Genomic DNA, 27,472 nt, shown 5'->3' on the forward strand with positions numbered 1-27,472 from the left:
TTTGGCTGGATATGAAATTCTGGGTTTAAAATTCTTTTCTTTAAGAATGTTGAATATTGGCCCCCACTCTCTTCTGGCTTGTAGAGTTTCTGCCGAGAGATCTGCTGTCAGTCTGATGGGCTTCCCTTTGTGGGTAACCCGACCTTTCTCTCTGGCTGCCCTTAAGATTTTTTCCTTCATTTCAACTTTGGTGAATCTGGCAATTATGTGTCTTGGAGTTGCTCTTCTCGAGGAGTATCTTTGTGGCGTTCTCTGTATTTCCTGAATTTGAATGTTGGCCTGCCCTACTAGGTTGGGGAAGTTCTCCTGGATGATATCTGAAGAGTGTTTTCCAACTTGGTTCCATTTTCCCCCTCATTTTCAGGCACCCCAATCAGACGTAGATTTGGTCTTTTGACATAATCCCATACTTCTTGCAGGCTTTGTTCATTTCTTTTTCTTCTTTTTTCTTTTGGTTTCTCTTCTCGCTTCATTTCATTCATTTGATCCTCAATCGCTGATACTCTTTCTTCCAGTTGATCGAGTCAGTTACTGAAGCTTGTGGATTTGTCACGTATTTCTCGTGTCATGGTTTTCATCTCTGTCATTTCGTTTATGACCTTCTCTGCATTAATTAGTCTAGCTATCAATTCTTCCACTCTTTTTTCAAGATTTTTAGTTTATTTGCTCTGGGTACGTAATTCCTTCTTTAGCTCTGAGAAGTTTGACGGACTGAAGACTTCTTCTCTCATCTCGTCAAAGTCATTCTCTGAGCAGCTTTGATCCGTTGCTGGCGATGGGCTGTGCTCCTTTGCAGGGGGAGATGCGCTCTTATTTTTTAAATTTCCAGCTTTTCTGCCCTGCTTTTTCCCCATCTTTGTGGTTTTATCTGTCTCTGGTCTTTGATGATGGTGACGTACTGATGGGGTTTTGGTATAGGTGTCCATCCTGTTTGATAGTTTTCCTTCTAACAGTGAGGACCCTCAGCTGTAGGTCTGTTGGAGATTGCTTTAGGTCCACTCCAGACCCTGTTTGCCTGGGTATCAGCAGCAGAGGTTGCAGAAGATAGAATATTGCTGAACAGCGAGGTACCTGTCGATTCTTACTTTGGAAGCTTCCTCTCAGGGGTGTACTCCACCCTGTGAGGTGTGGGGTGTCAGACTGCCCCTAGTGGGGGATGTCTCCCAGTTAGGCTACTCAGGGGTCAGGGACCCACTTAGGCAGGCAGTCTGTCCATTCTCAGATCTCAGCCTCCATGTTGGAAGATCCACTGCTGTCTTCAAAGCTGTCAGACAGAGTTGTTTGCATCTGCACAGGTTTCTGCTGCTTTTTGTTGTTGTTTTTGTTTAGCTGTGCCCTGTCCCCAGAGGTGGAGTCTACAGAGACAGGCAGGTTTCCTTGAGCTGCTGTGAGCTCCATCCAGTTCAAGCTTCCCGGTGGCTTTGTTTACCTACTTAAGCCTCAGCAATGGTGGGCGCCCCTCCCCCAGCCTCGCTGCTGTCTTGCCGTTAGATCAGAGACTGCTGTGCTAGCAATGAGGGAGGCTCCATGGCCGTGGGACCCTCCTGGCCAGGTGCGGGTATAATCTCCTGGTGTGCCCGTTTGCTTAAAGCGCAGTATTGGGGTAGGAATTACCCGATTTTCCGGTGTTCAAGTTCCCCTGGCTAGGAAAAGGGATTCCCTTCCCCCTTGTGCTTCTCAGGTGAGGCAATGTCTCGCCCTGCTTCAGCTCTCGCTGGTCGGGCTGCAGCAGCTGACCAGCACCTACTGTCCAGCACTCCCTAGTGAGATGACCCCAGTACGTCCGTTGAAAATGCAGAAATCACCGGTCTTCTGTGTCGCTTGTGCTGGGAGTTGGAGACTGGAGCTGTTTCTATTCAGCCATCTTGCTCTGCCCCCCTGTTTCCTGACATTTTAATGATCGTCATTCTAACTGGTGTGAGATAGTATCTCATTGCGGTTTTGATTTGCATTTCTCTGATGGCGAGTGATGATGAACATTTTTTCATGTGTCTGTTGGCTGCATAAATGTCTCTTGAGAAGTGTCTGTTCATATCCTTCACCCACTTTTTGATGGAGTTGTTTTTTTCTTGTGTATTTGTTTGAGTTCTTTGTAGATTCTGGATATTAGCCCTTTGTCAGATGAGTAGATTTCAAAGATTTTCTTCCATTCTGTAAGTTGCCTGTTCACTCTGATAGTAGTTTCTTTTGCTGTGCAGAAGCTCTTTAGTTTAATTAGATCCCATTTGTCAAGTTTGGCTTTTGTTGCCATTGCTTTTGATGTTTTATACATGAAGTCCTTGAATTGGGTCTTTGAACACAGCAGACAAAACACATGCTCAAGATAGGTTAGTGCTATTCAAGTGAATAAACATTTTGACAAAAATTTGTATGAGAAATTCCTGATGGCCTCTCATTCCTCTCTATATGTCTTTCATAGTTATTCTTTTTCCCCCTGACAATCAAAGCACTGTAATGAATATCTCTTGGCCTTAACAATAAGAAACATTGAATTGGGGTTTTTTTTATTGTATATTGACTAGGCTGTAGTTTATGAGAATGTGGAGTTATATGAAATTGGGAAGAAATAATATGAGTGAGTAGTCCTGTGGGGGTTGGAAGGGCTGAGCTTCTAGGACACTAATAAGCAATCAGTGCTAGTTACACTTGAGGCAGTATCTCTGGTGGTCTGTCCCAGAACTATGTCCTTGACCCTGTCACATTCATAGTTTTCATCACTACCTTTTATACTTCTGCAATTTAGGTCACCCAATACAGATTATCTTATCAGGTTAAACTGATTGTAGTAGTCACATTGAAAAAGAAAAAAAAAAATCCCAAATTCAGGCCTTTTCCCAGCCATTTCTAATTACTGCACGTGTAAAAGGACATAGTTATTGTGAAAAGAAATGCTATCAAAACAGTCTAATGTCTACAAGAAGAAAAAAGAAGAAGGAGGAGGAAGAGGAGAAGGAGATGAAGAAGAAAGCTAAGGAGAAGATGGGTAACAGTAGAAAAAAAAGAGGGCAAGAAAAGCAGATAGGAAGGAAAAAAAAGGAGGAAGAGAGAAATGAATGCAGGCAGGCAGGATGTTTCCTCGAGGTGTTTTATTTGTCTCCCCTGGACTGCATAACTCAGTTTCTTCCCTTCTAAACCAACTTTTCTACAATGTATTGTGTCTGTTTGACACCTACAACTCTGGTCCATTTTCTATGCATTAAGGATGATGTAACTTTAAAACCTCTCATGTAAATTCTGCCTGTTCTCTAATTCTACAATCCTCTTGTTTATGTTCTATTCTAAATAATTATTGAGCTTTTAAAGAAGAGAAATCTGTTCTTATCTCAAATTTATAAATACACTGAAGGAAATAACAAAACTTTGAAGTGAAACACTGTTTCTATGATAAAAGAGCTCTACAAATAGATGCATGAATAAACACTTTTATGGGAGGGATACCTTTTCAGAGTTTAAGACTCAGGGGCTTTGGAATCTAGGAAGATGAATCGCTTGTCCTGTTTGTGATCCTGAATGGAAATTGACAGGTATGTTTAATTTATCCTGCTTGCTATTACAAAGCCTTTTTCTCATTTGATTTTTGTGTATCCCTCCTGAAATATTTGCTCTAGTAAGCAAAAGCAAATATTAGGTTTTACACCCCATTTAGTGAAATAACAGTGATGATAATCTGACATCAGAGAGCCAAATATTCCAGGCTTATTTCATGAAAAGGACTTCCTCTCCAGATACATTGTCCTCAATAGGCTATCCCATCCTTCATTCCTCAATTCATATTTCTTGAGTTTGAGAGGAAAAAAAAAAAAGAGGCCAGACCACTAGTAGCCTACTGCTAAATTCTTTTATGAAGCTTAGTTTTATAAATTATCTTTTAGCCTTTTCCAGTCATGTGGGAAAACTTTCCTGCCTCATTAAATCTTTAATGCAATGTGCACCATGCACACTATATTGTTATTTGTGACATTAGGTTATATATTGCATAGTAACGATAATATTACTTGTAAACAAGCTGGTTTTTCCCCCTGAAGGCAGAATTAAAACAGGTACTCATGGGAAACAGCTACTTGTGTTGTTCTTTTCTTAATGGGGTGAAGTTGAAGAACAGGAAAGTGAATGGCTTAGCCCAGAACCATCTCCAGGAATGGTGGTACATTTTTCCTGCAGTGCCTTCTCAATTTGATATCTGAATCTCCCTCAAGAGAATTTCCCTTAGTAGATATGGAGAAAGAGGGAAAAGGCCAAGCCTTTGGAGACCCTTATGAAATGGAATGAACTGCTCTCACTAAATTCACTTTCTCTTTGTATTGAAAAGAGATATAATTTTCATCTCTAGTAAATATAGTCTAATCCATCCAGCAAATATAAGAATTACCTCAAAGTGAACTAAAATTGCACTTACTTCTACCTATGGAAAACCATATTTCTCTAGTCAATAGAACAATGACAGCTGAGTTCCTAAATAGCAGGAAAAAATGAAATGTTCTATTCGCTGAACACACAGTGCTCTGTAAAATCAGAGAAACCATTTTGTCCCCAAAAATGAACTAATTTGAAAGTCTCGAAGATGCTCAATTTTATGAAAGACTCATAAAATTAATAAATGAGTCTGCAAAGTCCAAAAATGTGGAAAATTACAGTTGTATATAGTATATATAACTTACCAAGACCACTTATATTTTGTTAGAAATTTTCAATGAATGTTAATGGATGAATTTTTTTATACAGAGTTCTTCTGTTTGGAATCTTTTAGCTCCCTTATTTACTGTGGTTGCCACTGACTCCTCATCAGACTTTGAAAATATAACAAAAAACTTTTTTTTCTTAGTCTTCTTACTAGTGAAACATCAGCTAAGCAAACAAAGAAAAGCATTTGAATGATCAGAGAGCTATAAGAATGAGAATTCTGACAGGAAATTTGTTTTTAAAAATCTAAGTAACAGAATGGATAAATATAAAAAGAGGCTAGATCAGACATACCCAAACATTCTCAGTTCAGAATGTTCATAGTGTATTCATGATTCTTTCATAGTGCCTCCTTGGCCAACAGAAATAAGCCACCGTTCTATTTCTTAAGTAGTTAGTGCCAAACATCTTAATAAATATTCATGTTCTAACAACCTAGCAATTGTTCAGAAAGAAAATGGACAGAAAATAATTTTTTTCATAAATAACCAGAATTACTTACTGATGGGATGTGGTACCTTTGGGGCAGTATATGCCTTCTCACACTGGAGTATCAGATTGGATAATGCTATCCTTATTTCCTTTTCCACATTGACTTTTGTGCAGTTCTTGCTTTTAATTACAGTCTCCCCTGAAAACCTTTCTTAATAAGATATAAGATGGCCTAAAGTACAAGTAAGCAAAAACATGGTTCAAAATGTTGAGAACATCCTTAAATGGAATATAGCATGTTCTAAGGTTTCAATTTGTGAACCACCTTGAATTAGTTGTTGCAGTGCCCAACAGATATTTAGTATTGCTGTGTTTCCTTCAAATGTTTATAATATTCCACTGTGCCTTTATGAGTTCACTGCAGCACCCTGGGGCACTTCTACACACAATTTGTGAACATGGGAGTAGATAGATCCTAGAGTCATTGAAACTACACAGAAACTTGAATGACATTAGGGATCCCAGAGCCACTGGAGAATCTTCATTAGGGAAGTGCAACAACATGTGTAATAGCTGATTAAACTTTCCCCATCAAAAAGATTGAAGTCAGAGAGATGAATTCAGATTCTTGATGAGGACCTAGTTGGTGTGATATGGCATTGGGAATGGAAAGTTAGACTAGAAATATTTCAAGAGAATAGATTGAAGGACTAATCTGATATAAATAATAAAGTTAAAAAATATGATGCACTTACGAGTTTTCTAATTTAAAATAGAAAAATAAAGCATTTGGCTTGACCCAATCATAGGGATTGAGAAAATGATCAAGTTTGGCTCCCAGAAAGATCTAGATAATGAGATTAACTTCGGGTATGTTGAGTGTTTAAGACATCATTGGAAAGTAATTCAGTAAAAGACTGTTATGGGCTACACTGCATTCCCTCAAAAGTCATATGTTGAAGTGTTAATCTTCAGTACCTCCGAATATGACTCTGTTCAGAGATAGGATCTTTTAAGAGGTAATTAAGTTAAAATGATGTCATTAGGGTGGACCCTGATCCAATATGACTAGTGTTCTTATAGCAAGACACAATTAGAGCACAGATACACTCAGAGGGAAGTCCCTGTGAAGAAACAGAGGGAAGGCAGTCATCCATGAGCTAAGGTGGGAGGTCTCAAAAGAAACCAACTCTGTTGACACCTTGATCTTGGACTTCTAGCTTCCAGTATTGTGAGATAATAAGTTTCTGTTGTTTAAGTCACTTCATCTCTGGTACTTTTTTATACAGGCCAGAGAAAATTAACAGAGAAACACAGGACAGGCCAGAAGATATAGATTGGTGGACCAGGTAAAAACATGGTAGTTAATCTATGAGAATGGAATCCATATGAAATGATAATCAAAAAAGAGTGAGAAAGGTTTTAGAGACATCAATCACTGAGTGGAGAATTAAAAAAAAAGTGTCTATAAGTGAGACAGAGGTATGACCAGAGCAGGGGAAGGAGTACCAGGAAAATTCAGTGTAATGAAAGACAAGGGAGTCAAGAATCATAAGAATCTTGACTCTTAATCATAAAGATTAAGAATAAAACTCAACCACAGGGCCATTAGTGGTTGCTACACAGAATTTATAAATGACCTTTCAAGACTCACTTCTAATGGAGTACCAAAGGCAGTCAACAGGATACAGAAGATAAAAATTAGAAAACATGGATGTATGGGAAGACAGAAACTGAATGTGATGCCCCATATCTCTAAGTTTGATAGTGAAACTAATAAATAACCATAAGTGAGAGCTGGAGGAGACAATAGAGATTGGCAACCCTGTGCACATGGGATTTGAAGGAGAGAGTAAACGTTAGGATAATGAAGGGTTTCTAAGAGAGTGCAGAAGCGAGGGCAAGGAGGCACCAAACAAAGGTGGCACCTGGAACATGGAGGAGTGGACAGATGGAGAAGAGGTAGAGAATTCTTCATCTAAAGCAAGAGAAAAGGATGATGTATACTCAGAATATTCTCGAAGCTTTTTCCCTGAATAAAAGCATCCTTCAGAAAAAAAAAAGTGTTGTCTTGTAACTGACTCATTGCAAAGTCTCTTATACAATGATACGCACTTTTTGGGGAAGACACGTTAGCTGGAGACAACACCAGGAAAAGCTTGATTTTACAGCTTATGGAAAGATTGTGGAGTTGAAGAAAAAATAGAAAGAAAGGAATTTTAAAAATAATAAGTTAATATTCCTAGGGGTACAACCTCTAAATTGCAGAGTGATATCTTAAGCAATCCTTTTAAGAATTACTTAAGTGACTGAGCATAGTAGCTCACACCGTAGTAGCAGTTTGGGAGACAGAGGTGAGTAGATTGCTTGGGTTAAGATTTTGAGACCATCCTGGCCAACATGGCAGAATCCCATCTCTACAAAAAATACAAAAAATTAGCCAGGCGTGGTGGCACACACCTATAGTCCCAGATACGCAGGAGGTTGAGGCACGAGAACTGCTTAAGCCTGGGAGGAGGTGGTTGCAGTGAGCTGAGATTGAGCCACTCTACTCCAGCCTTGTTGGCAGAGTAAGACTCTATCTCAAAAAGTAAAGAAAGGAAGAATTACTTAAGTAAGTACTTGACTAACTGGTTATATAAATGTGATCATAAACACATACCTTTAGGGTGACTGAAAAAGATATTGATTCTAATATTGCAAATAAGTACTCGTGGCTTGGGAAAAAACATCTAGTAACAGTATCCTGAAAATTTTTTAAATGGTCTGTGTTTCACACAACTTAAGTGGAAGTGAAACAGCTTCACTCACGACAATTTCCAGGCGATTCAAAATATGTTGTAATAATGACAAACATGAATATCAGAGACACACAAGAGAGTTTAGAAAAACAAGCATTTTATGGAATATGAGCTAAAACAATGTTTTACTATTGTTGCTATTTTTATTAGCCCTCAGCAGAATAAGGTAAATTATTTCTATTCCTTAGTTCATGTTTTATATTATCTCTGACATGGGTAAGGCACCCCTATTTTTCTGCATATTTATTTGTTCGTCTTTCCCCCTTTCTCAACCTCTAATTTCTCTCTCTTACTATTTTACTTTATGTCAGGGATCCCCAACCCCCCGGGGCTATACAGGTCCATAGTCTGTTAAGAATTGGGCCACACAGCAGGAGGTGAGCATCAGGCAAGTGAGCATTACTGCCTGAGGTCCACCCTGTCAGATCATCAAGCGTTAGATTCTCATAGGAGCATGTGAAATGCACATGCGAGGGATCTAGGTTGCATGCTCCTTATGAGAATCTAATGCCTGATGATCTGACATGGAACAGTTTTATCCCAAAACCCCTCCTCTGCGTCCGTGGGAAAATTGTCTTCCATGAAACCAGTGCCTGATACCAAAAAGGTTGGGGACTGCTGCAAGTTTACATTATATGTGACTTTATTATAAATAGATATGAAAAACACATTTGCAAATCAGATATCATAGGTGATCTTTTTCTACTTCATCTATAGTCCTAACAGTTTTGACATTCAAATTACACACAATTTGACTCTTTTTATTGACAAAATGGAAAATTATCCTTAATTCAAAATGTATTTTATTTGAGCATATATGGTGATTTCATATATTTAGTTGATATTTTTCTTTCCTTTTTAGAGAAGCCATATTCAAGAAAAATAGCATGTTCTTCAAATTTTAAATAATCAAAAGAGATTTGGAAGCGCAAAAGTTTTGGAACATTATAGGTCTATATCCCAATATTCTTCCCAAACCTCCTTTCAAATATATTTATTAATTTAGAAAATTCTAAATAGTTCATTCTTTTTTTTTTAAATATATACAATGTAAAACTTTTTTTTCTCCTGCCTTTCTAGAATCCTCTTATTGAGAAAACGTGTAGCTGATCTGAAGAAGCATGCTATGCGAAACTTTGGATGTTTATCTTAATAGAAACTAAAATCTTCCACATAGGCTCACCCCTCATTACTCACAATAATGCCAAGTGCTGTAGTCCAGGCAGATGTTTATTATTTTACATGTGAAAATACATTAGAATAAGGCCATTTCTCAGTGGATTAGGAGAATCAGTTTTCTGAATTTAAGTTCCTTATAGAGCCCCACGTAATAAGCTCTTAGAAGACACTGCAGAGCTGTAATATAAAATCCTGTTTAATCAGCCATAGCGAGCTAGGTGCCATTCTCTGTGGAACACTGAGAGGAATCAGGGTCCTTCCTCCTCCATCCAGTGCACTCCCAGCCCGGAATTGCTTTCTGGTCAGGGTCGGCCATGAAAGGCCATAGAGAGCCAACCCTGCGAAGCCAGGTCTCCGCATGTCAGCACAGAGCAAGCAGCAGAATACAGATCACCGGCTTTGTTTTATGAATGTCTCTATTTACAGTGCTGGAGTGGAATTTTAAAAAAAGGATTGCAGTATTTGCATTGAATCTGTCACTCACAACTTCAATTTTGATTCCTGTCCTATAAATGATCTTGCTTTCCCATTTTCTTCTTAATTTCTACAAGGTGACTGTCAATGTCAAAAAATGTAAACCTCAAGTGTATATTACATGGGGCTTGGCATGTATGTTAGAAGGAAAGAAGTTCTCTTAATGAAAAGAGGATAATATTTATTCAAACTAAGCCTATTAAATTGCACAGAGGAAAGTATACCTTCTTTGGCTGTTTTGATTGAATTTTAATATAAAATAAAACTTGCTGCTAACCTTTTGTTTTTCTTTGACCAATAACATTTCTCAGCTTAGTGTATGGGTTATGTAAAGTGCCTGTCAAATGGAGGGATGTCTTTGTTGAAAGAATACAGACTCACAGAAAGTGAGTGACCCTTAGGGATGGGTAGAAATCTCCCAATTTTGACAAAGATCGTTCTCTGGGATTTGTAAAGCTCAAACTATAGACTAAGAAGATGACAGGAGAGTCTGGTGTTTGGCTTCATGGAACTTAACCTATTTCAGCAAGCCTGCAATACTGGGGAAAATAATACATAAATTTACGTTTATGTCAGCCTTGCAGTTGATGAGTAAGGTTTGTAAAAGCTTATTCCTAAATAAATGCCTATAGTTCCCACTCCATACTCCAGTGATTTCTGCTTCTTGCAAATACTGCCCTCTAGAACAATAAAATTCTTATACAACAATAAGTAAAATATGATTTAATAGCCCATCTCCTATCCTGTAATGATTACGCATCTTCTGTCTTGTAGCTCCCAGCAGTAGGAGGACAGTTGACATTTACCATATCATATGACCTGGAAGAAGAAGAGGAAGAAGATACAGAACATGTTCTCCAGTTTATGATTATCTTAGAGGTAGAGTACTGAGAGCATCATTGATGTTCACCCATGTTACTTCCTTATGTTACTTGAGGTTACCAGTACTGTATTTTTTACCTGCCTTGTTTGACATTGACTTACATGACTACTAAAAATATATACCTTAGGAGTTTTTAATGCCACTCTTATGTTTCACTCTGAGACATATCTAGAAGATTGAGTATATTTGTTGGGTTTGAACGATAAAGGAGAACTCTAGACCAGACTTGAAATGAAATTTCAAACATAAGAACCATGTTTCCAAAATATAAATATTATGAAAGTGTTTAGGTACATGCTAATTTACATAGTTGTGTTTTTCTCATTTTAGCTTGCTTCCAGGTAGATTTTATTGTCTACTTCCTTGATTACATTAGATAAAATAAAATGAAACAGGAAGCTTGTTTATTTAGCGATAGTTTAATCTCGACTTCAAAATCCTGTTTTAGGTAAGAAAGGTACAGGAGAAACTTGCTTTCAAGATTTTAAGGGCCATAGGCAATTTCAAAATGCTCGAAGCCTGAAGTTTCCTTAGAGGCTCTCTGCCATCCTTTCTTATCATATCCATTCTTTCCAATAATGTATCCCCTCCCCTCGACACTGATACATATTCAGAGACACACACGTGCATTCATGTTCGTGATTCCAAATGGGTAGATGTTAATTTAGCACCAGGCTTTGTTGTTCTTCTGTCTTGGAACTTTCATACATGTGAATCTATGACAAAATAAAAAATTCTTGTCTCAAAATGGACATTTTCCAGTATTGGATGAAGTGGTCTGCTCTTGCTCTCTCTTTCTCTCTCTCTCTATGTCTCTCTCTTTCTCTCTCTCTCTGTGTGTGTGTGTGTGTGTGTGTGTGTGTGTGTGTGTGTGTGTATGGCAACTAGATGTATACTTTGGAATTCCTTTAAGATGAAAGGAGTTCTCTAAATGCAAAGTGTTGGGTGAAATTACGTAGCATTCATGTGAATGAACTAAGACAAGAAGGATTACCTAAATGTCATAGGTCATTCAATATACTCCTTAGATGCCATTATCCTATTTTGAGAATTAGACTGCAGTCTTTTTTATTGTTTGTTTTTTCACAAGTAGAAAGTTCCTTTAAAATAATAGCTTAATTCAGTTTTAAGTTTCTTTCCCTATTGTTCTACACAACCCACATCCATCATAAAATAATATATTTGAAATATGTAACTTTTGTGCACTTTTGTCAATTTGAGGTGTTTGTAATCACATATATGTTTATGAGTTGTCAGGTAGCTATTATTTTAGTTAATGGGGAACTAACGTCATGCCAAACCAAGAAGCATATGCTTCATAATGCATTTGGCTAAGGTTAATATTGAAATTGCATTGCCTTCCCTTCATGTATACCACATATATATTCCTGGGAAAGCCAACCCAAAAATAGAAGTCTACTAAAACTGGGCGTGGTGGCTCACATCTGTAATCCCAGCACTTTGGGAGGCTGAGGCAGGTGGATCACCTGATGTCAGGAGTTTGAGACCAGACTGGCCAACATGGCAAAACCTTCATCTCTTCTAAAAATACAAAAAATTAGCCGAGCTTGGTGGCAGGCACCTGTAATCCCAGCTACTAGGGAGGCCGAGGAATGAGAATTGTTTAAACCTGGGAGAAAGAGGTGGCATTGAGCGGAGATCACGCCATTGCACTCCAGCCTGGGGGATAGAGCAAGACTCTGTCTCCAAAAAACATAAATAAATAAAAAATAAACATAAATTTAAAAAGTTAAAAGTCTATTGAGGGTGGAGGATCCAAATATAGATATGTTTGACACTTTTGTACCCTCTTTTCAGTTTTACCCTTTTTGCTTTCTTTTTTTCCTCCCTTTAGGGTAATGACTTGAGAATCAGCACAGCCCAAGATGAGGTGTACCTGCACCCATCTGAAGAACATATTAATGTATTGTTACTTAAAGAAGAATCATTTACCATACATGGCACACATTTTCCAGTCAGTAGAAAGGAATTTATGACAGTGCTTGCGAATTTGAAGAGAGTCCTCCTACAAATCACATACAGCTTTGGGATGGATGCCATCTTCAGGTAAAATCAAGAACTGCAGTTCCAACGTTCACACATTTGCTTTGGGGCAAAGGTGCAGGAGCCGTCCCAGGAGTGAATTTTTTAAGGCACCTAGGATTTGCTGTCTTCAAAGAGCAGATAAGAACGGAGCCCTAGTTTTCTGAAAGGTTTTCCTCTTAAACCTTTACAGTTTTAAATGCCAAGAATAAATTCGTGTCGGTTTTTATTATTATTGATGATTCGTTCACAATTGTGTCAGAACATGTGATCAATAATGATTCCTATATTGAGAAATGTTATATTGGAAAATAAAGTCTCCTTTATGATGGCTCAGAGTGGGAAACTAAAAAGTACACTTTCCAGGGCACCCTTATTCGGAAAGAGGTTTCTAAAATATTTCCTTCCAGTGGTTGTTAACTAGTTTCTGGCTTAATAGTATATAGATTGTAATAAGAAACGTAAGTCTTTTCATTTAAGTAACCACCGATCTCACTATAAAACACTTTAAGACTATAACAGCCACATGGTATAAAGGAAAGAATATGAACTTTGGAGCCAAACTGAGTGGAAATTCAATAAGCTTTATTGCTTATTGTATGTGTGACCTTGGGCAAGTGATTAGGCCTCGAGGAACATTTCTTTCCGGTGTAAAGTGGATATACTAATGCCTACTTTTCAGGGTCTTTGTTAACATGATATGTGATCATTAGGAAAGTGCTCAACACCTAGAACACTTTCAGTTTTTTCTTGTTCTCCCCTCCTCCCCCTTGTTTTTTAAATAGCAAACTCCCTGACTTGAACCAAATCTGCTTGTGTCTGATTAACTGCTGTAGGCTGCTATGTTTTTTTATTTTTAAAACAATGACATTTTTATCTGACAGAATTTTAACTTCAACTGTGTCTGAATGGGCTCTTTACCCTTCTCCTTTTCTACTCTAATAATAAGTAACACAGGATGTCATAGGAAATTCCTTCTACATCAGATTAAGTTAGATGTTCAAATGTGACCCAGCCTGACAACCCAGTATACCTTTAATGAAAGCAATGCCTCCAGTATTGGAGTTTTTATTGCTGACACCACCACCTCTCACCTCCCTGTGCCCCATCATTTCCCTGTGCTGCCTAGTTTGCCTTTCACTGGTAATATTTCAACTTAGTCTAATCATTATTACCATTTCCCAAAGGAGAGAACTGCAGAATCATAAACAGAACCATTGCCAAACAATGTACCTCTTTTGCATAGGCAATTCTTCTAGAAGCTGGGTTAAAATGCCATGGAGATGAGAAGCAGCACTTAGGAATTAATTATGTTTTTCCCATTTAGTAAATAGAGATTGTCATGATGTTTAAACAGTACAAAGAGATGAGTCCTCCAGCTTTCAAAATGAATGACAACCAAATCGAAAAAAAAAGTGGCTAGGGGGCCTTATTTTTTTTTGTCAGCATTGCTTTTCACGCTAGTTAATACAGAGACATTTCCCCCTGATTTATGTCAGACAGTTTCAGTGTCTACCCATCTTAAAATCACTGGTTTCATTTGCAGTCTTCTGCGGTTTCGCCACATAGGAGGGATGCATTCACAGTGCCACTCTGTGAAATGACAAAAGAGCTAATCCAAGTAGGTGGCTACTTTCTGTCACCTATATTACCTAAAGCACTGTGGTTCAGTAAGTAAAAGCCAGTGTCAGATTTGAAACTCCTACCCACTCAGGTGAGCTGAAAGTGAGCGTGAATCTGGAGTCAGTCAGTAAGCTTGTTATATATTATCTTTGATCTACTAGTAGATTGAGTCATATTTGCAAAACATCACTTGAATTGATTTCAACTTGTCTTCCACAGTAGGCTTCTGACTTGGTATACTGTTTGTGTGCAAGCACGAGTAAATTGAAGCTCAACAAAAATTCATATTTAGACATATTTACAGTGGATTTACTTCCGTGGCAGTTCTTTCAGCAAATGGGCTTAGGTTCCTCCAGTTATATGGTTAGATGGAATTGTATAACGGAAGGAGAACTGGACTGCGGGTCAAGGATTTTGACTTTTGTTTTCAAGTCAGCTATTTAATAGTTGTAAACATAAGTATGGTTTTGACCTCTTTGGACTTCAATCACTTCATCTGTAAAATAAGGAGGAGGACAATTGCCCTGCCAACTTCAAAAGGTCGCCGCAAGAATTGAATTACAGAGCTGCAAAAGCACTTGGCTAGTGATAACCCAGCATACAAATATGAAGCATTTCTATCTTATCTACTTCATCCCAAAGGATCATGTTTTCTCCAAATACCATTAAGATTTAGAGACCTCTAGAGAAAGGCACATACTGGTATTTGCATACATATGACAGTTCTTACTGTCATTTTTTTCCAGAATCCTGATACTCATTAGATAAAATAATTTATTTTCTTCTCACTGTCCTCACTAGGAAGATGAAGGCACAAGTAGAACACTTTTCCTTCTTCTTTTAAGAGTATAAGAGAAATCAACCTAACTGAACTGTGCATCTTTCTCCTTTAAATTCTCCAAGCCTTGGATTTAGTAACATCCTTGGTCTTTAAATTAAGAAAGGCTTTTATGAAGCACTTACATTAGATACAGAACTCTGCACAAAATGTATTTTTCTCTTACTTTACAGTAGACATTAGTAGAGTTCACCAAATTTCCAGTCTCATCCGTAAGGGATATGGCATTTCTCTAACCCTGGAGGGTAGATGTGTCATATGACTTTTTTAAGCCAATGAACTGTGGCAGAAATGTATTTTTTTTTCCCCCTGGGTTAAACGTTGCATTTCCAATGTGAGACTCTCTGCAGCTTACTCAGTAACCAGAAGATTAAAAAACAGCCTGGGGCCAGGTGCGGTGGCTCGTGCCTGTAATTCCAGCAATTTGGGAGGCCGAGGTGGGCAGATTACGAGGTCAGGAGTTCGAGACCAGCCTGACCAACATGGTGAAACCCTGTCTCTACTAAAAATACCAAAATTAGCCAGGCATGGTGGTGCACGCCTGTAATCCCAGCTACTCAGAAGGCTGAGGCAGTAGAATGGCTTGATCCTGGGAGGCGGAGGTTGCAGTGAGCCGAGATCGTGCCATTGCACTCCAGCCTGGGCGACAGAGGGACACTCTGTCAAAAAAGAAAAAGAAAAAAAAAAGAACAGCCTGGAATACAGATTTAGCACACAGAGGTCACCTGCCCTAACAGTCACCCAGGCCTGTAGAGGATTTTACATGAGTAAGCCTTTGTTTTCTGTGAAGCCATTGAGAATTTGGACTTGTTACCACAGCATAACCAAGTCCATCATGACTTTATCATTGATACAACTCATGAGTATTGCTTGAAAATATATACAAAATATTTTCAAGGCAAGATATTTTTACACAACTTTTAGTGGAAAATTTGGGGTTTGGGATCAAAAAAGATTATACAGAATTTATATAATAATCTAGAAAAATTCTTGTAAGCAAAGGAGTCTTTGATAACCATAGAAATAGTATTGATAGGTACACAGTGTACCTCTGCCTTCTGAAGTTAATGATTTGGATAACTACATTTTGAAGACATTTTGCTGATTACACTAGGACTTAAAAAGATTTTTGCAGCTCCTTTGGCATCCGGCTATTGGTAAGAGGTGCAGCCAAAATTTTAGCCTACGTTTCCTTCCCATTATCTTTGACTACCTCCCAATGCTATTCCGTAAGTATTCGATTCCTTCAGTCTGCAAATATTTACTGAGCACCTTCCATGATTATCTCTCTAAATCTCAGTTCCTCTTCTATACAATGGCAGAAACAATGTCTAAATTTCAAGATTGGCAATTAAGTGAAAACACAATGTATATTAAGCACCTGAAATAGTATCTAGCATATGTTGGGAGGCAATGCAGGGTAACAAGGAGATCTCTGGTTTTGGAGTCGTGCTTGGGTTTGAATCTATGCTGCACCCTTTGCTAATGATATTTTGTTGGACAAGGCTCTTTACTCCTCTGAGCCTCAGATTCTTCATTTGTAAATGTGACTAGACATGGGTTGTTACATTGTTTATTGATACTTAAATGAAATGTCTTTTCAGCCTGTATCATAGTGCACAGAAGATAGTAGACAGTAAGTGGTAACTATTAAGAAGCAGTCATTCTAGGCTAGGCTATAAGGATACAAAGGTGGACAAATGATCATTCAATTCAAAGAAGGCATTTTACAGCACAGAAGACAGATATATATATATATATATATATATATATATATATATACATACACACACACACATACACACACACACATACATACTGTACATTTATGATAATATAAATAGTGCCAAAGAAGTATGCACAGTGCATATAAATAGTGCAGAAGAAGTGTGCACAGTGTATACTGGTAGAACTAAGAAGGAAGAGATGAATTCTTGTGTTAGCATTTAATACACTTTTAATAAATTGTTGCAAAAGTATCAGATTCTGTCAGTTACTGCTCTTACTTGATGTGAGATTGAAAATGTTTAGATAAAATATCTTGCTCTCTCTCTATATATATAGAAAAAAGACAATTGTAACATCAAGGGTTTTTTGTTGTTTTAAAGTATAATGTTTTGAGCTGGTTGTTTTAGTGTAATATAGCATGTCTTACTCTGGTGGGAAATGTAGTAAAACAAAAATATTGAGAACAATCTTTAAAGCAGCACCAGGACAATGTTTCTGAAATAATTCCAATATTTTCCATAGTAGCTTATATAATTATGTCCTCTCTCTTCATCCATCATCTTTTCTGTATTTTCAAGGCATAAAAATAAGAAGAGAAAGTCAGCTAAAGCATTTGACTTAGTTGACAATTCTTTGATAGCTCATGCATCTCCAAAATTCAGTGTTTTATTACTGCCAACATTATGTATTTAAATGAATGCAGCTTGATATCAAGAAAATGACCATATTGAAGGAAAAAAAAAGTAAACTGCAGCCTTCTTCATGAGTAACACTTGAAACTGTTAAACACATTAAAATCCCATTTAACAAATAGCAGAACCTAATGAACATTGGGATTGCTCGGTGAATACTAATGTGGAATATTACTGGGAAGGATGTTTGAGTGTTGAAGTTTCTCATAGCTCAAAATGGTTACACAGATTAAGGAGAGGAACATCTGTTGTTCGAAAGACAAATGAAATTTGTCAGTTCACTGAAAATATTTTTGTTTTTGTATCTTTTTTAAAACCGTTTCTTAAAGTAGTCAATTGCTCATTCTTCTATTTTGAAATTTCCAGAAATCTTTCTTTAAGTGTTGCATGTCAATTTCATATCAGAAATTCTTGGGCTGTATCTAGATACAGTTAATCAGTCTGCTGTTTAGTAAATTATAGTGATCTATTGTATGATAATCAACTAGTATATCAACCATGAAATCATCTAATTCTGAAGTTAAAATGATCGGAATTATAGGCTTATCAAGTGACAGTCCATTAATTCCAGGCAGTTAGATTTCACAATACATTCAGGTGAGTTCTGGTCTCTGGCCTCAAGTTCTAACAATAACAGTTTCCGTTCATTTTCTATGTCAAATCAAACAAGGAATTTGTCTTTTACTTATCTGATTTTATTTGTCTGAAATGTGGTTAGTAGGCTTTATTGTATCCTTTGTCATGGAGTGTGTTAGTCATTGATTGTAATAGAACTGTTTTCCATTCATCTATTCATTTGATATTTAAGTATTTAGTCAGTTACTTTGGTATACATCTATCCATCTATCTACCCATCCATCCATCCTTTCATCAATTCACCCATTCAACAAAAGTCTACTGAACTACTGAACATGTGTGGAGATGATCATGTTGCTTGTATAGATGGCAGGACAGGTTTCTGTTCTCAAGGAGTAGCCCATAAGCTTATACCAACATAAGTACTGTCTTTAGTTTAGTAACTCTTCCAAACCCTGTTGTGTTAAGGAGACTTATGAGGCCCAGAAATTCTGTTTCTAGATATATATCCAAAAGAATTGAAAATAGGTATTATGTGTTCACGAATATGAATAGCAACGTTATTTATGATAGCTCAAAGGTAGAAACAATCCAAATATTCATCAACTGCTGAATGAATAAACAAAATGTAGCATGTACATGCAGTGAATGTTAGTCATAGAAAGAAATGAAATACCGATACATGCTACAGTGAAGTTATCCAGAATAGGTAACTTCATAGCGACAAAAGCAGATTGTTAGCTTACAGGGGTTAGAGGAAGAGGGGAATAGAGAATGACTGCTTAATGGATTCTGGGTTTTCTTTTGGGCTGACAAAATGTCTTAGAATTAGATGTATGTAGTAGCTGCACAACATTGTAAATGTACTAAAAGGCAGAATTGTACAATTTATTTTTTAAATTTTAAATAGGTTTGAAAATGTCCATCCTACTCCAAACATCAAACTTCCTCTCTATGTATAATTTACAATGCTTAATTTTATGTGATGTGAATTGCACCTGAACTAATGACAAGAAAAAGAAATGCCTGTGACACTGCATTTTTCATTGACAGGGTTCCTTGGTGAAGGGGGAAAAAAACATTTAATGATTTTCAGATGACACAAGTAACCTAAACACTGTGGAACAGTGATATTTGCCTAATCTAGAACCTTCTACCGGGTTGTCCAAAATGTGCCTCTAGAGAAGGTAGCACTCAATTAATAGTGTTGGATGAGTTTATTTACAGGTAAAGATAATTTGCATGTCTTTAGAGGGTGCCACCTAGCACTCAGCAGCTAGGATGATTCCATCCAACTGCCTATATTTGGTGATTTCAGGGTTAATTTCCTTTTCTGCTTCCTGATCATGTATGAACTCAAACATATTCAAAAGTACTGTCAAGTGTCTAGGCTTAGCAAAGCAGGGGTAAAAGCAATGAAAATTTTAGAAATCTATTGCCGAGAAGCTTACAATTTGGGTAAAGATCATCATTTTTGAAGATACGTTTACACCTTGTAATGAGCCTTTTAGCTTTGCTCTCTGGCTTGATTCCCAAATTCCCAGCATTGATTCCCAAATCTAACAAGTTATTTGGTAAGTGTGAATCACTGATCAATAAAAATCTACCATCACTCCTGAGAAAGGAACTGAAAATGCAGGCGATAGCAAGAATCAGTTCCTTCTTTCTTATGGTTACAAGATGGCATATCATATGCTATGAAATGTCTATCAGTAATTTTTAAAACTGTAATTATTATGAGTCAATAGTAGTCATTTAATTATGTACTTTTAGAGTTTATTTAAAATGTATTTTCATACACGAAAATGATTTGGAGATACAAATAGTAAAAAGTGTATTTCTTGTAATATTCATGTAGTCATTTTTATTTGGTTTCAACAGTCAATGAAAATAGGTTAATAAAAGGTCTAGTATTCCATAATAACCTACTATATGTTACATATTGTATAAGAACTTTATATTCATTTTCCTTTTAAATCAAGCTCAAGGTGTATGGACTATTATATTATCTCCATTGTATAGAAGAAAAAATTGAGGTCTAGCAAGAAAAAGTTATTTTCTTCTAGGCCACAAGGCTGGTAAATATCAGATAAAGGACATAAATCCTGGTCTATTTGGCTCGCAAAACTGTATTCTTAATAATTAAGCTTTTAAAATGTCCTTTTACACAAAAGTAGGAAAAGCAAGTAAGATATCGGTAACATTTATTTAAATCATGAATACATAATAAGAAAAGAAATGTGTGTGTGACAGCATTTTTTCCAATTTTCCATTTGGCCAAACCAGCTTTTCTCTAAAATAATGAGCTATGCCAAATCACTCCACCAACATCACCAGATTGTAAAAATGTACCAGTAAAATGAAGGCCATAGATAGAGAGAATAATGGATTTAATTTAGGAGAAAAACAAATCCCAGAAATCATTCTAAGTCAGTCAACTGAGCATTTTGAGAAAGTTTAGCTTATACTGATGACAAACATGCAGGTTTATCTCAAAGGAAAAGAAAACACAATTGTTTCATCTTTTATTTCAATTTAAAAGCTGAGATGGAATGTTAATATTGTCTACTTCTGCTTTCCTTGTTTAAGCACTAAAAGAAATCAAGCAGTCATTGGAATGTTTTCCATTTTAAAAATCCCTTTAACTATATGATTTTAAAAATGTCTATCTATCTTCAAAAAATGAAAATCAAAACACATAGCCAAGAGACAAGGAAGAGCATTCTCATATCTCTTCAGCATTTGGGGTTGGTGGTGATTGTCAGCACTTTAGACTGAGCCAACTTGACCTAATATGACAGACGACCAGAGCTTTTGGTTATAGTATTCATCAGCTTCCTTTCTCAGCATACATAATTGGCTCATATTTATGTCATTGTTGCTATATGATTCCTACAGCTGTATAATACCTAAGAACTTTACTTATTCGCCATCTCTTTTTTCCTCTGCCATAGGTTGAGCTCTGTTAACCTTGAATCCGCTGTCTCCTATCCTACTGATGGAAGCGTTGCAGCAGCTGTAGAAGTATGTCAGTGCCCACCAGGGTATACTGGCTCCTCTTGTGAAGTAAGCTTGCAATAATGCATCCTCAGTGCATTCAGACTTCCCTCAATATTGCTTTCAATAACCTATTCTAATAAGAGCTGTTTTTTTCTATCAATAATTACACACATAATGGATATCACTTAAAAAAGAACCTTGAATGTCTACCAAAAGCTGTGGCTTTCAATTAGAGTATTAACCACATAATTTCATCTTGTAACTGTTTCTCTCTGAGATATTTTGCCTATGACTGAAAATCTGATGTTTCTGTCTTTGTTACCTATTTGATCTATTGTATGCTGGATGGTAGCAGAATAACACTTCAAAATATTTTATCTTCATTTTCATCATAATGGTTATCCAAAATTTAGCACTGTATTTTTTTTTTTTTTTACTTTTCTCTCATTTTTTAATTCTATGTATCACACTCTTCCTCTACTTCATTTCTAAGAATACAACCAAATCACAATCATCTGAAGCATTACAATCTTCAGAATGTCAACAACATAATATATAGAAAAAATACCTTGATAGAGAAAATTGCCTACAGGTCTTTCATTTGTTTTGCACCTAATGTTTGAGATATTTAATTGTTGTCTCCGTATCCTAGATTTATAATAAGATTAATGGTTCTTACTTAATACCACAGTGTGTCATCTTAAGGTAACACTTTTTATTTACTTCTATATATTTTCTTTTAGATTGTCTGAAAATTAGTTTTACTTGAAACCTGGTCAAAAAATGTGAACATTATTTCCTTGACAGAGGGCATGGCTTGCAGATAAATAGGAGCTTAGTTTCTTTAAAATGGTGCCTTTAAGGAATCATTTGGGTGTACTGAGATATTTCACTTCAGAACACTACCTCATTATGCCATTTATAGAAATACTCTAGGCATTGCTTTGTCGGTTCTCTCGTACTTGAAAAATAATGCATACATCTAGAGATACACAGTCATGTTCATGACAGCTGTGTTTCCTTTAACTGAGCTCAGATTCACCTTTCTAGAAATAAAGCTAGATATAGCTTATAGAAGTACTTGCTTTTCCAAAATTCATGTAGATAAGATAAAAATAATTATGGATATCAATTAGCTATGTCAACCTAAATTTGGTTTTACATATAAAACATACACTGTATTTGATGAAACAAGAGCCTTTCGCTCTTGATTCCAACCAGACTGCTCTATTTGAACTTCGAAGATCCTCTCTCAATTGGCATAATACATAACTTAATTCTACTCTTGTTTTAATGCTTGTTTCCACATACGTTATTCTCATCCTTTGCGTTATCTTTTATACAAGTTCTAAAAGCCCATTGAATATAAAATTAGTTGAATATTACAATTGCTTAATTGGCTATGCTTTTAGTCTCTTCCTTCTCTCCGTCAAAAATATTTTTGATCCATTCTAGATATGTCTGATAAATTCTGTAAATTTACCTGCATAAATTATCAGTAAGTACATACAACATAATCCCTGTCCTTATGGAGCTAGCAATCTGTTTAGGGAGACAATAAATACCTAGGAAAAATGGTGTCTCAGCGCTATGTAATTAAGGGACCAGTATGTGCTACAGAACATACATACAATAATCATTCAGAGAGATGAGCTACTGCAGTAGAGAGAGATATAAAGTGTCCTGGCGTGGAGAAATCTTAAATTGGATGCTAAATAATGGTAACAGATAGATAGAAGCATTTGAGTGTGGAAAAAAAAAAAACAAAGAAGAGAGAGATAATAAAAGCTTCCTGTATCTGTCACTCAAGAATTCTTTGATCAATAAAGTTACTTTGTAATCCATAAAAGAACTTAATTGAATCAAGAGACAATGAATTTTGGAACTTTGAATTTTCTCTCTGAATTCTTCATTTCTTCTACTCTCTAAAATTCGTTTTTCTTTATCAAACTTTTCTATCCCTAAATTCTCTATTATTCAGTCCTATCCTTTCATTATTTCATTTGCTTTTCAATTAAGTGTAGTTCATAAGGCCAGTCATTCTAACCTTGTTGTCACTAATATCCTGGGATCCCTTAAAAGCTGAGTAAACACCAAAGACCATTAATGTCTTAATTCCAGCTTGCCGAGAACCTCTAGCCAAAAACAGATCCAATGACTCCATTGTAGATATTCTCTTTAACTTCATTTGAGGCCAAAGTGTTGATTCAGAATCTTTTTCTCGTTTCTACTTGACTTCTTATAAAGTGTTCTACAGTTAAATCTTTTAAAAAGTTTCTTACTGCCATAGTACTGTCATCATTCATTTCACCTGACAGATGAGACAGGTGGGATACTAAAAAAAGAGTTTTGGGCAATCTCAGTTTCTTCTGTGTAATGGAAATAATATTAACCGCCTCATAGAATTGCTTGTTTGTTCATACTTTCATTTAGCTGACTAGTATTTGATGAGCATATATTTTGAGACAAACAAGACCCTACACATGGAAAATAGTACAATTAACAATGCAGTTATTGTACCTGTCCTCAAGGATGTTGCATTGAGTGGTGGCATTAACAATATGCCAGAAGGCAAATATAATAAATGTGACAAATTCTATGAAGGAAATAAACAGGGTGGAATAAATAGGGTTCTATGATAAAGTTACTGCAAGTGGTTGTGTGAAGGTTAGAAAGCCTATTTTGTAAAAGTTTGTCAGGAAAGGCTTCCTGAGGTGGTGACAGCTAAATGGAGTGTTGAAGAATGAGAGGGACAACGATGTAAAAAGAGCTGCTAAGGAAGCAGTGTGGATTGTGGAGGTAAGGACTGTATGTGGATGTAAGTGTGGATGTAAGGACTGCAGTGTGGATGTAAGGACTGCAGAGAAGGAGCATGGCTGGAGCTTTGTAAGCAAGGGGAAAAGTGGGACAAGATGTGAATGGAAACGCCATTTGCACATATGATAAGAATTGAGCATTTTATTCTCATGCCATGGAACATCATTGCAAGCCTTTTAGCAGAGAAGTGGAGTAGTGTAATGATCTGATTTACATTTTGGGGTTTGTTGTTTCTTGTTTTTTGAGACAGGGTCTTGCTCTGTCACCCAGGCTGGAGTGCAGTGATGCTGTCAAAGCTTACTGCAGCCTCAAACTCCTGAGCTTAAGTGATCCTCCTGCCTCAGCCTCCTGAGTAGCTGGGACTACAGGTATATACCACTATGCCCAGCTATTTTTGTTTGTTTGCTTGTTTGTTTTAATAGAGATAAGACCTCACTATGTTGCACAGGCTGGTCTCGAACTCCTGAGATCAAGCAATCCTCCCACCTCAGCCTCCCAAAGTTACAGGCATGAGCCAATGCACCCAGCCTGAGTTACACTTTTTTTGAAGAAGGCATTACGGCTACAGGAGGAAGAACATGTCTTAGGGGGGCATGAATGATAGGAAGGAGAAGGGTTAATATGTAGTTGCAGTGGAACACCACAATAATAGTGGGTGCTGTTAGGATCATGGCAGGGGATATAAAAAGACTTATCATATTCTATATATATTTTGATAGTAGAACCAGTAGGACTTACTGATTGAAGATTGTATGTCTGGGGAGAGATTAAAGAAATGAGTTTAAGAATGAGTCATAGATGACCAGTTTGAACGATTGATCAGTTGCTTGTGTTGTCATTTACTGAGCTGAGGAAGACAGAGAGAGGAATAGTTGGTGGGGGTGGGGGAGTATGGAATCCGTAGTCCAGTTTAGAAATTTTAGGTTTGAAAAGACTGTGAAGTGTAAATGTCAATGTGTATTTATAATATTCAGGTCTTAAATTCAGCATGTCTGTCTGGTCTAGAGATATGTTTTTGGAAGGCATCATAAACTATGGAACTGAATAAAATTACCCAGGAGAAAGTGCAATTGATTAAAAAAAGAGAAAAATAACCCAACCCAAGTCCCGAGGAGCTCCTGACATTAAGAAGCAGGGTCAAAGCAGAGGACACAGCACAGAAATATGGTAGAAATTTGGGAAGTGTGATGTCATAGAAGTTGAGAAAAGAAATTGTGGGAGAAAAAGGAGTCAGCTAGGCCCCAGGCTGATGAAAGGTCAGATAAAATGCAATTGCAGAATTGTCCATCAAATTTGGCTGCATGGAATTTGGTGACAAGGACCAGAGCACTTTTAATTGAGAGGTGGTGACACAAAACAGATTAGAATGGAATGAAGTGTGAAAAAGAAGTGAGGAATATAATACTTGTTAAGAGTAGTGTTACTGAAAAGAAAAACATAGATGACTAGAAAAGTTATATGAGGTTGAGGACAGTTTTGTCATTTGTGTTTTGTTTATTTTTGATGGAGACACTAGATCGTATTTTTTTTTGTGCTGATAATAATGACCCAGTAGAAAAGAAAGTTATTACTAATGCATCAGAGAAAGTGAATATTGAGAAGAAAACAGGTGCTGGAATCAGATGACAAGTGGAGCAATGTTCCTTTAGGAAGAAGGACCCAACATCCCCCACATCTCTTGTTTGGAATGGGAATATGGCAACAAGGTTTGGAGATATATACTTAGATCTCTGGACTTGTTAGTGCAAAGATGGCTTTAATTTTTTCTGTGAGTAATAAGATAAAATCACTGGCTAAAAGAGAGGTGTAAGGAGTTGGGAAGATTGAAGAAAGAAGACGTGGTATGAGTAGTGCATTTGCAGAGTATTAAAACAAAAAACTTATTAAGGAAAACTTCATGGATATCTGTCTGAAAACAGATTAGTTCTCTCCTTTTTCTCAATATCCTTAATTTTTACCCCCTTATGAGCATGTAGCTTCACCAGCTTTTAAAAATGTATATTACATAAGGAAATCACTTCTATAATAAATCTAGGGATGCAAACAATTTAATGGGGAGGTATGGGAAGAGATTTAATTGGGAGAAATGGAAATGGAAAGGGATAGAAATTTGACAATTTTGGGTTGGTTGTGGGAGTTGAACAATGAGAACACATGGACACAGGGAGGGGAACATTACACATTGGGGCCTGTTGGGGGGTGGGGGCTAGGGGGGGGATAGCATTAGCAGAAATACCTAATGTAGATGATGGGTTGGTGGGTTCAGCAAACTACCATGGCACGTGTATACGTATGTAACAAACCTGCATGTTCTGCACATGTATCCCAGAACTTAAAGTATAATAATAATTTAAAAAAAGAAATTTGACACTTTTTTGTTACTGCTCAAATTAAAGAGAAAGTTTATTTTATTTTCAGATATGAAGTATCAGTACATAATGTTTTTATGTGTTTGTTATTGATGCTCAGATTTGAGAGTCCTCATATCCTGAGGCAGAAGGAACATTTCCACGGACACATAACACAATTCTATATCCTTTATTACTTCAGTGATTGCTCTTTTGTTTCCTTTTTCAAGTGGAAAAGATGGGCTTTTCATGATATATGATGTTGTACTCAACCATCCAGAAATATAGTAAATAACCCACAAGATGCAATTTCACTGGAGGGGGATCATAAGCTCTTAGAGGGCAGCAGTATTTGCCTTGTGCTTATTTTGCATCTCATCCACTTTGTAGTAATCCCCACAGACGAAAAACTTAATTAGGGATGACGGGGAACTTAGAGCCAGCATTGACACAGGGAATCTAAGACTCAAATACCCTGTTTTAATCAGAATTCAGTTTTTATATAATAAAGTGTTTCACATTTTAAACAAGGAATGAAAAATACAGGCAAAATTATAGAAGAATGCCATCAAGTAAACTAACAAGAAAGTATGTGGGAAATAAGTCATAAACTTTTTGTACACATAGCAAAGCATAATAGGATTGAGGAAATTTAGCATGAAATACATGAATTATATATGTGTAGAAATTAGCTGTGTACGTGGTCAAATATAAGTGTGGGTGCTGCCTTTCTTCCAAATCATGTCAAATATTTTCTGGAAATGATGAAGTTAAGGGCAATTAGTATGTGGGAAAGTGAACACATTCCAGAAAATCAAAATTGCTTGGGATGACATTGGGTACTCTCCTAGGCTAAGATTATATGATGAGTCCTTTTATATCAGCTGCCTTTTTCACAGTACTTTTTCTTCTATTTTCCTGTCTGTGCTTTTTACTTTGAGACTGTCACATTTCAGTTCTTTATATCTCTGCTTTATTTTACCATTTCAGAAGCGACACCAAGCTAATGCTTCCTCTAATCTCATACCTGCCAATAACACTAAGGTCAGTGCAAAGCCCTAATGTCAGGAAGAATACCTCTGTTGCAACGTGTCAATAATGGCAATGCTTTGACAAGCACATTTGATGAGTTTCTTACCTGTTATTTTCTATTATCAGAAAACAAACAAAAACAACTTTTTGTTTTAATCTCCAAGACCGACTAAAGCCTTATCTTCCTTTCAGTCTTGTTGGCCTAGGCACAGGCGAGTTAACGGCACCATTTTTGGTGGCATCTGTGAGCCATGTCAGTGCTTTGGTCATGCGGAGTCCTGTGATGACGTCACTGGAGAATGCCTGGTAAGTGCTCTCTTCTTTGG

The 27,472-nt window shown here is 36.8% G+C and overlaps 1 protein-coding gene across 1 annotated transcript in view; it reads left to right on the plus strand.

The window, feature by feature from the left end:
• LAMA2 (laminin subunit alpha 2) overlaps positions 1-27,472 on the plus strand; it is a 509,807-nt gene that overhangs the window by 232,571 nt on the left and 249,764 nt on the right. The window contains exons 14-17 of the mRNA XM_026454995.1: positions 10,341-10,445; positions 12,305-12,516; positions 20,904-21,015; positions 27,339-27,452. Coding sequence (XP_026310780.1) covers positions 10,341-10,445; positions 12,305-12,516; positions 20,904-21,015; positions 27,339-27,452 — 543 coding nt within the window. The remainder of the gene's footprint in view (positions 1-10,340; positions 10,446-12,304; positions 12,517-20,903; positions 21,016-27,338; positions 27,453-27,472) is intronic.

The sequence above is a fragment of the Piliocolobus tephrosceles genome, chromosome 5, assembly GCF_002776525.5.
Source record: "Piliocolobus tephrosceles isolate RC106 chromosome 5, ASM277652v3, whole genome shotgun sequence".
NCBI classification, from domain to species: domain Eukaryota; kingdom Metazoa; phylum Chordata; class Mammalia; order Primates; family Cercopithecidae; genus Piliocolobus; species Piliocolobus tephrosceles.